Below are 14,411 nucleotides of genomic sequence, written 5' to 3'. Positions count from 1 at the left end.
ATTATTTTCACCGCCGTGGTAAAGCTATAAAAAGAGAGAACGCGTGATTCGTCAGCGATTCGTTTATATAATTAGATACTTTTCCCGTCACGTGGCCTCATTAAAATCAGTGTAACTGAGCGTGTGCGTGCGTCTGCGGGTTGATCGATTGCGGTAAATAAATTTCTATTGCGTCCACACAGAAGTGGTTTCCAGCACGTCGCTGAGAATAGATTTTTACCCTGGCTGCACGAGATTTTAAAGTATACCTAAGTGCACTCGCCGCCCAAGTGCATCACGCAAAAAAAAAAAAAAAAAAAAAAAAAAATCGCGATCGAGCCTTAAAGATCTTCTTATAAGCATCTCTTCGCCAAAAATCCCGGAATGTATTAATCACAGTGTCATCAGCTTACGTTCACTATATTGAATTTTACATTTAGCGACAGCGATTATTTAATTAAAACGGATCTTTAATTAAAATGGAACGAATATTTTAATTATCGCGTTACTACTATTAATTTAACACGAAAGAATTCGAATTAAATATTACGCGTGAAAATTCTTCATAGAGGGAGATTTATGGATCAAGTTATGCGTGCGGAAAAATCCGTCTCAGAATAGCTATAATAATAATTGCTTTTCTTCGAATAATAATCATAGCGTGGCCTCTCTGTTGGTAAATAATATGAAATTAAAATCAAAGTAATGATTTTCATATACATATAATCATGTAATGTAATCTGTATGCTTTATAGATTAAATTTATTCAAGAAGATCTCTCGGAATCGTTTTACTGAAACAGTAGTTGGCTCATCTTTACGCATCGTAACCTCGATTCATTAAATAGCTAAGATGCCATCAGAAAATTCGAGGCTAGAGGTGTGAAAATATAACGTCAAGATTATTAACGTGCGAAATGGGATATCGCGAGAAGATCTCTGTAAGGAGGTCAAAATGTCTATAGGGAAACTGTAACGACTCCGTCGCGAACTCATTACGAGGGCCGTTTTATTGGACACACAACGATTTGATTTTTTTTTTCTTGCACGACACGATGCAAATAATAAAAAAAACTTAAGTTTGTATTATTGCAGTTATCGTCGCGCGTTCGCGTAATTTTCAATATAAATTTTCCTACACAAAACTTTCCCGCCAGTATCTTCGCGCTTGGCACTGCAACGTTAAACAACCGTTCGGCTGTTTTACGGCCGACAGATTCGGCCAAAGTAACGGCCTCCTCTATGGCTTTATATATTTTACGAAGCTCGTCAGTATACTGTGATCAACCTGTATCTTACATTGTACTTCTCTCGTAAAAATAGAAATTTATGAATCTCTTTATATTGTATTTTAATACAGTAATCTTGAATTTAAAACTTTGTTCCAACAAAACAGTATTAAAGATTAAATTAGAGATTATCTCCAATAATTCTTTAAGAATTTTATCTTGAATAAATTTTAGATTTATATTCCTCTCTTTCTCTTATAGAATTTTAATAATTAAAATATTTTAATATTATCACATTAAAGTTGTAATTATTCCAAATTACTAGAATACTTGTATTTTTTCTAAGCTCTCGTATGTCTAAAATTTGTGAAAAATTGGAACGGATAATTGGTAGAAAATAGTTTTGATGATTGACAACATGCTAATATTTATTAGTGAAACGAAGGCTAATGGCTTCAAAACGTTTGTTGCGACACGCAAATAAAACAGTCTACATTTTCGAGAGTATCGCAAGAAAGCGGAACTTGACTAGTGTAATTGAACGGCGTCACGGCATAATGTAACGTGTCCGCCACGTGATAATAATATTTATTTCGGCCTCCCATTTAAACACCCGTGTAATATGTATAAACGCAGCGTCGAGAAATACTCCAGAAATAACATGGCACGACCCTTCGACGAGCGGCTGCCGATTATTTTACAGCCGTCTTTGTTTCGTCTCACAGCCGAGACTAATTGGACGGCCTTTATATAAAAGAAGCCAAGTGTGTAGACAAGTTTATATCTTTTTTTTAGTGTCGTAAAAGTTTGTCTTATCAAAACTAGTCCCTCCCTTTAATGACGAAAATTACAAAGTTGCGACAAAAGACCGCGTCCTTGTTGAACTTATTTAAAACAAAAAAATCGACCGAGTTCAGACTCGCGCGATAAAATTTAATTGAAAGATTACTCGCTGTTTTGGCTATCTATGTAGAAGAATTTAGTATATATATATTTAAATATTGCTCTATAAGAGGGCTATTGTTTCGTTCCCGGGCGCATTGTTGCAAATCGCATCATTTCAAGGGATATCATTCTGTAGTGCAGTTCATAATTTCGGGACGAAACCGTTTTCCACCCCCGCCCCCCTTCCCCTCGAGTGTCTCTTATCTTGCACGAATTATCCGCCGTTACAGTAAATTCCGTTGCCGTACACGTGGGAATTCCGGAACGTCGCAGGACATTGGATAAACCGTCAGGCTCATTCCCGCTGAGATCGCAATTTATACGAATATGAAATTACGCTCACTGACGATTTCGCAAAAAAGCGGAGCAACCGATCAACTGAATTTGCATACAGAAATTACCGCCGCGCCATTCGGATTGTAAAAATTTGTAAAAAAAAATAACATGCGAATGAAGTTTTTTTTCACATTTTTCAAAAGAAAAAAAAACATGTTTTTTTATATAATAACAGTTTGCAAATGATAGCGAACACGATGTTTCATTAATAAGGTGTTATGTTGCAATTGTTATCTTATTTAGATATCTAATTGACAAGTGTTCCAAAGAACTTGACTTTATAACAATTGGCCTGATTTTGATATATTTTTTTGCTCGATCTTTTTTTCGGCTTCCGATTATTTTTTAGCGATTATTCTGCATAATTATTGTCATTATCTTAACACTTAAATTATTCGTAATTTCGGGCGTTCTCAATGAGATTCTTCGCGCCGAGCAGTTTTTGACGAGAGTGTGCGTCATTGTTTGCATTGTTACGACCTATAAACCTATATATCGACAGGACGCGATTGCGCGGGACGTTAAGTGACGTTGATTGTTATCAATGAATGCGCGGTGATGCTCGCGACGACATACATTATCCTGATCTATCGCTCATCATTGCTTGCGGATTTAATATTTACGTGCGCTACATATATGCGCATATTATCTATGAAGCGCAGGACGATGCATATAAACATTTCAACAATGCAATTTTGCATGACAATAATGGAAGGCATTTTTATGTCGCAATTTAACTTTTTTTTTCTTTTATCTTCTGCAAACATCCTTAATCGCTACATCTTTTTTTAAATAAATAATAAAGAGTAAAAAATCTTTTATATATGATCAGACGCGATTATAAATGAACATAAATTATTCTTAAATAGAATCTCAATGTCGAATTTTTATTCGTTTTCGAGGCTAATTTATTCGGATTTATTGTTGAGAAGTTTTTCTCGTGCTTATTAAATTACGCAGGAATTGAGGTTCAAGAGTCCTTCGTCTCTTATGTGTATTATCGCAATCGAGATATGTGTTAGCGAATTCTAACGGGCATTCTATTCTAACCGAGTCACTTGCTCCTGACAAGCAGCGATGATATATAAAGATATTTATATGCCGTAAGTGCTCTCTTCTCTCTCTCTTTCTTTCTTTCTTCCTATGGAAAAAGTTCCGAAGGACAAAAATACCGAATGAAATGCCGAGTATGGAAACGACAGTGCAGTTCATATGTGCGCTACGATATATAATATATATATATATATATATATATATATATATATATGCATACAGGACATTTCAAAAGACGTGAATTTTCTCTCGTCTATAAATCATTTGTCAAAATCGAAATTGGTCTGCCAGAAAATTCGGCATCTTTCAGTTTGAACATGGAATACTCTGGAAAATAAATAATCACAAGTTTCTTTTCTATCTAAAATCTACTAGAGAAATTAGGCGAGAAAGTAACTTTATTATTTATTTTCGTACCTATAAAAAAATATGAATTGATATTATTGTTTTTATATGTATATTATATATATTCAACTTGTTTTTCTTTGAATCAAAATATGCATTTTTTATACATCTTATATAACCGTATATACTGTCCTATATACGGTTATATATAATCGTATATACAATCATAATAATAATAAATGATGTCGATATAACACAAGGTGGACAACTTTATTCGTACGTCATGTAATTTATCGATTTAAACACATAAAGTCCTTTTCAACAATGTCTCATAGTGATACACGCGTTATGTATGTATATCACACAGTTACACGTTCAGATATGCGGGTGTAAATATTTAATTAATTCCTTTTTAAAAATACAGAGACAGAGAAAAATGAAATTTTAATTCTAGTAAAATATTACAATATATACACAACACGCAGAGTTAAAAATTATTTATGTAGGAAAGAAATGAAGTGTTTATTCAATCTTTTTATATAAAATTCCACGCACACATATTATATTTTTGATAACATATTAATAATAGTAAGTTAATTCCAATGTTGATCATTTTTACAGTCTGCGCTTATGTTAGCTATTCATTGACGCATTTCGCAAAGAGAAGCAGGAAGCTGTTTACTATCGAACGCGACAAAATTAGAACAATGTATGAACCCTCTTTTTTCACTGTAACCACGTTACTGCGTCGTCTCAAGCAGCAACAATTTTTCTACCAACATTGCCGTTTGATAAATTTCCCGCGCGAATTCACGCGAAAATAACGTATTTCACATTTTCCGCAAGTCGCGCGAAATCCGTAGCCGCGTCGTTAATTGATTAATGGCACTTTTTAATGTAAAACTCGCGGGAGAATATAATCTCTGTACACTCGTTTTATTTTACTTTTAATTAACATAAATTATTTTACCCTCAAGAGAAGAAGAATAGGAAATCCGTATGTATCATGATAACAAGTTCACATAACGGACTTCAAATTAATCTGCAAAAGATGAATTTTACTCGTTGTAGACTAATTTAAAATTTAAAAAAAAATTAATTTTCCTTTGTTGTGCAACTTAATATATCTTCTTAAAGATTAGAGGATCAAACGCAATGTAGTAGGATAAATTACCTTTAAGCATAAAAACTTTTAATTTGTTTTAATCTTCCAGTCACAACGACGGCGTCTATAAAAGATCAAGTTTTCCCTTCTTTTTCGCGTAATTTTAATAATTTATGAAAAGTTGCTTGTAAATTTCGAACTTGAAAGAGTATTAGCGCGATTAAGGATTAAGATGTTCCTTTATGCATGAGCCTTTGCTGGATTTGTGTCATAACGTGACAATAATTTATTATTTCGCGTTATGGAAATAAACATTTATAATTTTTTTATGAATATTTGGAAAAAACGAAGAGTGTCTTCTAACTTTTTCAGATAATTAGTTATGCTAAGCTGTGCTGACACATCATATGTATTAAAAAAATAAAAAAAAGGAGATCTTAATTTTTTATGCGACATTTTATGCATGAGGCACTTTTTATACATGTTTGTCGTGCGACTTGTAATAAGCTACACGTGTCAAAGTTGAAATTTATATAATCTGGATAAATACAGATTTCGCGAGATACATTTTGCAATATATGTAGAATGAAAAATAAAACTCATTGAAATATAATTCCAAATTCAAAAAAAGACACCTGACCACCTGAATGAAGAATATTTATTTATTCAACAGCATTTGATAATTATAAAGCAACTTTTCCCGATTAATCAAGTCACATTTTTCACCATGATAATTTACCATTACGTTGCGATGTAAAAAATTAAAACTTTTGAAAAATGTATCTCTCGGTCTTTATGGACTATAAATTTTCGAAAATCTTGATCTCAACGAACATCCTGAAATTCATGTCTAACAAGAGGCGAAGAGAAGGGTTGAAACAGGTAACGCGAAGAATGATTTCGAAACGTAAACCTGTCGAAAATATCTGGACGTACGACAGCGGGCAAACGTCCTACGTTAACTAGCTGCCAAAGCAAACAGCAATGGATCGACACGGTTTCGGAATTCGCGAACGTGTTTTTAATTTTTAACATCAACGAGATTCACCACGTCTGCGGAGTTTTATCTGTTTAGATTTGATTTCAGTGCAGCATTATGTGTAGTATTAGCTTTAATTTAATAAATATTTCATTTTGGTATACATATCATAAATAAAACATTATGTTTAATGGCGCAATATACCATATTAATCATTTGCATTTTATTAATTATTTTCCGGATTTTTTTATTTGCGTAAATTATACAAAAAAAAAATTAGATTATCTCTCACTTTTGGATATTAAAACTTCATTCAAAAGAAAATTTTAGAGTAAATAAAATCAAATCAAATCTAAATTAGTTTTATTTTGATATGCTATTTGTCAAAATGAATACGATGGAGTAGTAATGTAATGTTAAAATAATATTTTACACGAACGCATCTCTTTGCGAATTACCCTTGGATATTACTTTGCAAGATGAGAAAATCAAATATATTTTTTACTCGTTAGAATTTATACACGAAATTCGATAATAATGGCGCACAGCGAAATTTATGGGGGTTATTCAGGAGAAGTGCTTTCTTTTTTTTGTCATTTGCATAATCTACGATGTTATCGCGTCTTGAATTTTACGATGTTTTTTGACAGTCCGAAATTCGCCTTCAAGGCTATATAGCACAATCATAAGTGGATTTTACAACCTTACCAAGCATTAGAGTAAGAACTGGTTTTTCTTCGTGCGAAAACTCACATGGCTTAGCGTAAAGTCGCAAGAAAACACGATTTATCTTCTCGTTGATTGTTGAGGAGCTGACATTGTTCACTTGGAAGTAATTAAGCAGTTAAACAAGTTTGCTCCCATTTATTTCTTGCACTGATTTATTTTTCAAGAGCCATTACGCATAGACTCCGAAAAAAAATTTCACCGTAAAATGTCGCCCTTATTTTGATCAGACATCTTTTGAAATATGATTTTCGATATTACTAATATATAATAAATTACAATTATGGTATATCGATCGCTTTAGATATTACGTATCGCTTTATGATTTTTAATTACGATCTTTTTATTTCATATTATTATTATTATTATCGTCTTTGTGATATTTATATAATCGGAAAAGAAGAAGTGTTAGAGCTATTTTCAAGCCGATTATACTTTATCGGTTCATCTATAAACGAACAACGGCGTTGCATCAAAATAACTATGCGCATAATGGTCGTAAATGTGCATCGCAGCGGCCAAATCAAGGGCAAAATCTCGGCATTGTCGACAGCTAACGGCATGTTTAAGCTCGAACACGTGAATAGCATCGAATGTAAAATCATTGTTTTCATCCGATAAATCCGAGCGATGCTTCGTCCAGATTGTTGTTGGCCAACGTTGAAGCGTCACAATATAATTGCCAATAAATTCACTTTAACGTAACCGGCAAGAATATATATATATATATATATATATATATAAGTATACCTCCTCTAGATTTTATTTAGAGGACCACCGTATTGTCTTTATACGCGTGGCATAATATATTATTTATCTACACGTGATCTTACTTCTACCTTATAAAAAAAAATAACAAAAAAAAATGACAAGATTTATCAACTTTATTGTTTACCGTGATATAATATTTTCTGATTTATTAGGCAAACACGTGCGTGATTTTTACAAATTATAAATTTAAAAATATCTTTATATATTTTAAAAAGGGTAAAAAAAGTAAGATTGGAAAAGAGGGAGCGGTGGAAGTATGCATTAACATGCGTCGGATGTACGCAGTTTCGTTCTGGCATAATGCGAGGAAGCGAGGATGCAACGAATATAGAGAGAAGATGCGTTGGCGAATTCTCTATTGTCGTGCGTTTGTGGTTGTTTGGCCGCCGTGAATAATAATGCGATACGATTCTCTAAAGGGACGCGGAATCGCGTCGGGAAATCGCGCACACAACTGTCCCGACGACCGTCTCTATTAATAATAGCTCGTATTAATAGTGACTCGCCGCGCTCTATATATAGACAGTATGTAGAACTAGACTTTCGTTATCCGCAAGCTGCTTACGGACGCGCATCATTAACGTACTTTGCGAGAACCGTGCTGGGATATAATAAGATCTCGTTGATACTGTTTCTGGCAATAGCGATTTCATTCTCTGTATAAGCTGTTGAATTTGATACGATAATTTAGCCGGAACGATTGTCGCGGAGCATCTGTCTTTAGTATAAAATAAATCGGTAGCACACTGAGATTGTGTGGTTTCATCTCGACGTGAAAATTATAATTAGACTGCTTTCGTATCAAGTGAGCTAAGCGTCTCTAAAATATATCGAGAGATTGATACTGGCTTATTATATATGGAAAACATGTTATATAATTTGATAAATAACGGCACAAGGTATACGATATTAACGACCACGCATTCATCATACATCGCGCGACGAGATTTATGCCGATAAATTCCGAATGTATGCGTTTTGACAATCGTTGATTTATATCCGTTGAACGCAGTCGGAAACCTGTTGCACTGCAACAATGCACGCAGCCACATCCGCACGAAAGCGGATTTACGGTGACACGTTTGACAGCCTGCGCATACGTATGTACATGTACATCAGTCCATCCAAGTCATGCTACGGCATGCACGTGAAACCAACGATGCATGATAGATGCGACAGACCGCCGGCTCGGGGGATGACGGAGGGTCGCTGAAGGAGGGATATTTCTACGTTGGAAATCGGCCAATGGCCGTGTTCCTTGAAACCTTATGTATTGATTTTGCCTAATTTCGTCTCTAACGTTCTAATTCATCCGCGGTGTAATTATTTCATGCGATATTGCCACATGTTTGGAATCGCTCATTAAGATCGCCGGTCTAAGTTTGGGACTGTTGTAGCATCAAAGATCGCTGAGAAAATACAGGTAAGAATATGAGTACAGCAAAGATTTAAAAAAACGAAATAGATGAGCGAAATATTACTGTTATAAATTTATTTCTATATAAATATAAACTTTGGAATATGTATCTGAAAGGAATGGCGCGAAGAACTTGTGCCGATTACACATTTTTTGTTTATATTAACAACTAATTAATAATTTTATGCAATTATGCAAAATTGCGTTTTATACTTTTTATCTTTTTAATAGATAATTAGATATATGATTAAAGTTTAATTGTTAATCCGAGAACAGTGTTGTGTAACGAAACATTGTAATCGATTTACGCCTCAGGGATTAATTCACCCTCCAGAGATATCCACAATAATTCGATGAATATTCATTGATCCATCTCAGACAAAGTCTATTCGTCAGTCTTGCACAAATACCAAAATTAGTCATAGCATGTGATGCAACTTATTTTAGGTACACATTTTTCTCTCAAAAAATTATCATCAATTTCTTTACATTAAATACAGTTATTATTTTATGATATATTTAGCTAAAATTAGATTTTAATTAAATTTATTTCTTGTAATTTTATATTATAATTGTAATTCTCATGAAGATTTTGACGAAAGCGTCGAAAGAATTGCATTGCTATTACTTTTCAAAGTAGAAGCAAAAGTTTTTATTTTTTGATAAAAGGAGAGTGTATACCAGAATGTTTAAAATTTTTTTAAGTCACTGCTTATTATAATCTACATTTAATCTTGATTTTCAGTACTGCTGCTTCGTTACAGTTGAATTGAGTCGTGCATAAAATATCAGTTAGAGAACATCGATAAAACATTAATAGAGCGCAGCGTAAGGAATACCTATAATAGAAACAAATGTCTTTGAAGATACGTTTATTGTTAAAGCGAATTTCTGCGACAAGATCCTTTGACATAGCAACAGGTTGAAACTTTATTCATGCAAATCTCTGTCGGGTAACTCGGCAAAAAAAGAAACAAACACAGTAAATTAATTCGTTTAGCCACCGAAGATTGATGTTGACGCCAGTTAATGAGATTGGATAATTTCTATCATTTCATTCCATTCGTTTAATCACAAAACATGCTGTAAACGTATACTATACGTGCACTTGATCGGTTTAGCTTATATTTTTAATTTTTATTTAACAATTACATTTATAAAAACGATATAATTAAGTTGTAATTTTTATTAACTAAAATGGTTTAATATATTATATTTGATATGAATACGTTAGAAAAGTAGATAAAGTTTGCAACTTTTAACAGTTTTAAATAAGGTTTTCTCTTGAAGTTTTGTAAATTAAAGTTCATTTAATTATATATGATAAATAAGAATAAAGATGCTACTGCGAATTTAATCATGATTAGAGCAATTCCCATCTAAAAATATTCTCGTTCGCACACCTCGGCAAAATTACGGAGCCACTTCTAACGCGGTGCCCGGCCTGAATTCTTCTTCTGGTAATAATTAGACGTACTTTCGCTCCTAATTGGCGGCTTCTAACTGAAGCTCGATTTTCCCAAGAATATGTTCGACGTTCCTTCAATTACGACATTTCCGTCGGAATTCATTTGCATGTTAAGTTTGACGTGAATAACGACGGTGCAAAAATTCGTTCGAACAGATGTGTAAAATATAACGCGCGTAAAATAAAGTTGCAAAGATTTAAATATTTTCTAACAAAATTGATAAGAGAAAGAGAGAGAGAGAGAGAGAGAGAGAGGCAGATGCCTGATTATTTGATCTCTTGCTTTTTATTTATCTAATTTTTATCATTATTCAATTTAAATTACGAAAACAAGATAAAAGATGCGAAAATGTATTTATAGAAATACACACACATGTATATATGTATCTTTTATCTACCACAAATCTAGACAATTTTCGACCCCCCGTCGAGCTTCTCGGGAATTCTTTGGTCACAACCAAGACGTAATACGAAGGTCGAGTGACGCTCAAGGCTGTGTAGGCTGGAAACTAATTGCCAACTAATTTGTTCTCATCTCGGTACGAAGGAGAAAATATTTCTCCTAGGCTTCGAGCAACATCGTTCGTGTTTCCTCCAATAATTGCTACGGAGAGATAGCACGAACACAATCAGTTAAATAATTTATTTCGTCAATCGATGCTGATAAAAATAGAATTTTTTTCGGCTATTTCAAATCGTATGTATTTTAATTACAGGATATACAAAAATATAACTCCCTTTTACAATTAATGTTGATAAAACATCATAAAATATTTCAAACTCAAATGAGATAACGACAAACTGATTTAAAAATGTAGCTTGATACAAATGGATATAAAAAGGATTATATACATTATATATCTAGCATTAAATTCACATACAATTTAACACATCTTATCTGACATGTCGATATTTATATTTATATATTTTTTCAGCTATTTCGAATTGTATGTATTTTAATTATAGGATTTGCAGAAATATAACTCTCTTTTACAATTAATGTTGATAAAACATCATAAAATATTTAGAACTGAAACGAGATAACGAGAAACTGATTTAAAAACGTAGCTTGATACAAATGAATATAAAAAGGATTATATACGTTATATATCTAGCATTAAATTCACACACAATTTGACACATCTTATCTGACATGTCGATATTTATATGTCACCCTGATTATGCGATAACGGATTGCAGGGCGGACTATTGGAAGTCTCAAGGCCGCAAGTTCTGCGACTTCTGTAAGTGCTGGATCGCCGATAATAAACCGAGTATCGACTTCCATGAGGGCGGCAAGAAGCATAAGGAAAATGTCAGCAAGCGACTCAAGGAAATTCACAAGAATAGTGCCAAACAGGCGAAGCAGAATAAAAAATTCGAGAATGATCTTAAAAAGATGGAAAATGTACGTATTTGTGTTTGCATGTCGCAGATATTGATATTAGATACTAATAATAACGTAATAATTTTTTTATGCAGGCGGCTATGGCTGCATACTTGAAGGATGTCGAAAATAACACGCGAGATATGACTGCTCAAACGATTATTAAAGAGAAACTGAACAAGATTGAAACGGGAGAAGTATGCTTATATTTTTCATGTTTAATATTTAATTTTAAGTATTATGTTAAGAAAAAAATTTGATGATATTAAGAGAATATAAGAGTTGTATTTCTATTTCTATTTGCACAAATGAAAGGAAGTCTAATAATCTGGAGTAATATTTGCGTTTGAAAATATGAATATGTTTTATCTCACATATCTCATGCATATATTTTTAGACGCCTCAGAATTTTAATCGTATGCCACCAGCCGCTCCAGAGACGATACCGAGATTTAAAAGTAACACTGGACACGTGAGTAGATCTTCTAAAATCGATCTCTCTAATTACTCAATTATCGTAGAAATCAAGCAAAAATAGTCATGTATTATTTTTATTTACAAACTCAAGAATAAAATTTATTTTATTTGTAAAAAGATTAGCTATCCTTGATAATGACTACATACATTCATGTTTTCTAACTGGAGCATAGTTTATTAATGCAATGCAATTTTACAGTTTTCGCCAAAAGTTGATCCTTGCGATCCTACTTTGTCGAAAAGCGTTCCGTCATTTCCACGAGTCCAGCAGCAGGGCGGCGAAAACAGGACTCCGGGGAGGAGTAAAGCAAACAAGACGAAGGGAAAAGGGAGGAAGGCCCAGGAGGACGATCGTCCGACCGCACCTGTCAGAAAACTGTGGTACGAAGCTCTCAGTCCCGAAGGATATACTTACTACTGGCACATCGAGACGAACGGTGCGTATACCTTTGTCAAACTTTTTTTTATCTTTTTGCCCGTCTGGCTCTTGAATATTTAATTCCGTTAGGCAGCACTATGTTAACGTCTTGTTCTCTTTTAGTCATTTTAATAACAAATTTTATAAATAAATAATCACAATATTTTTATGCATTTGTTTTTTTTTTTTTTTTTTTTTAAGAACCATACAATTTACATGTTTTTCATTAAATTTATTTTTTATAAAAATCTTTATATTTTATTGTTTTTTTATTTATAAATTGTGTACCTGAGATAATATTAATTAAATAGTAAATTTTAATGCCACTTTAAAATTACATTATTACATCACATATTATTTATTGCACGCGAGAAATCTAAATTATCTTCTATAGAACATATTATGTGGTACATATTAGAATCGGCTTGGGAGCCACCGGAAGAGAGTTATATGACTCTCGCGGAACAAGAAGAGGAGACGAAAGAGGAGGCGCTTCAGAAGGAGCTTCTAGAACAATTAGACAAAGAGGAAACGATCGAGAAAGCGGATATTCTTGAAGAACAACGAGCCAATGTTGAAAGGGAGAAGATGAGAGAACGTGGGATACGATCCGCTAGAAACGACAACGATGATACCAAAGATGACGACGAAAGTGCAGGAATAAAGGAGGAGGCGGCCAAAGAGGAACGACCTTACTGGCGAGACTACAGTGTGCCCGAGAGACCGCAACCTTATGGTGCCTGGCAAGTCGTAGAAACAATGTAAATATTTGAACGAATATTATTTCGGTTGTCAAGATGGATTAAGACGTTTTTCGCGGGGATTTATCACGCAACAAAAAATCTTTGCTCCTAATTTTCAAATGTATACATAAGATAACAATATTTATACATATCTACGATTAAACGCAATTTCTCGAATCGTTGAATTAACATACACATATAAAGATTAGTTTTTTAAATATTTTTTTTATTTGTATATATATATATATATACATATAGTGGATCAAAAATTAAAAAAGTTTACTGTAAACTAGGAATTAAAACTGTCATAGAGATTAAGCTATATTAATTGCTTTATTGATTGATTAATGCACAATATATAATAATATATTTTGTTTGTTTATTTGTATATTAAAATACGCCTGTACATTTCAAGATTGAATCATATATGAAGAAAAAAATGCGAAAATGTTTTGTGTTTTAGCAAAAAGAAACCTGTAGATCTGCAATTACCACAGAAGCAGAAACAGATTCAACTGCCTATGTTTGAGAAAATAGAACCACCGCCTCCACAAAGGACTTTTAAAGAAAAGACTGTCACACAGATTAATACCAATGATAGTGATGACGAGGGTACACCGATCACTTTTAAGAGAAGAAAAATTGGTAACAAAAACGTGCGTAAAAGAACGACTGATGATTAATATCAGAATTTCTTTTTGAATATAGTATTTTTGTGTATCATTTATTTAATTGTCATGATGTTTGTTAAACAAACATGGACAATTGTATGGGCAAATGTCCAGTCCGTAATATTTTTGGTCTGGAAGTTTGGATATAAGTATAATAAATTCTTCATTTATATTTTACTGTACATATGTAGATAAAATTGATACATTATATAACTCTCCTATACATGTATGTATGTATATATGTATATATATATATATATACATATATATACATAATAAATAAATATATACACACACACACACATATATATATATATATATATATATATATATATATATAATAAATTAATAATAATAAATTAA

General features: G+C 32.8%; 1 protein-coding gene across 1 annotated transcript in view; it reads left to right on the top strand.

Moving 5' to 3' along the window:
* LOC140670626 (uncharacterized) overlaps window positions 1–14,220 on the top strand; it is a 31,567-nt gene extending 17,347 nt beyond the window's left edge. Inside the window, exons 2-7 of the mRNA XM_072901329.1 lie at window positions 11,553–11,760; window positions 11,835–11,936; window positions 12,137–12,211; window positions 12,416–12,653; window positions 13,053–13,395; window positions 13,841–14,220. Coding sequence (XP_072757430.1) covers window positions 11,553–11,760; window positions 11,835–11,936; window positions 12,137–12,211; window positions 12,416–12,653; window positions 13,053–13,395; window positions 13,841–14,060 — 1,186 coding nt within the window. The 3' untranslated portion in view covers window positions 14,061–14,220. The remainder of the gene's footprint in view (window positions 1–11,552; window positions 11,761–11,834; window positions 11,937–12,136; window positions 12,212–12,415; window positions 12,654–13,052; window positions 13,396–13,840) is intronic.
* Window positions 14,221–14,411: the final 191 nt, after the last annotated feature.

This window comes from Anoplolepis gracilipes, chromosome 10 (assembly GCF_047496725.1).
Source record: "Anoplolepis gracilipes chromosome 10, ASM4749672v1, whole genome shotgun sequence".
Taxonomy (NCBI): Eukaryota; Metazoa; Arthropoda; class Insecta; order Hymenoptera; family Formicidae; genus Anoplolepis; species Anoplolepis gracilipes.
Note: the sequence above shows the minus strand (reverse complement) of the source record. Positions and strands in the feature narration are given on the sequence as shown.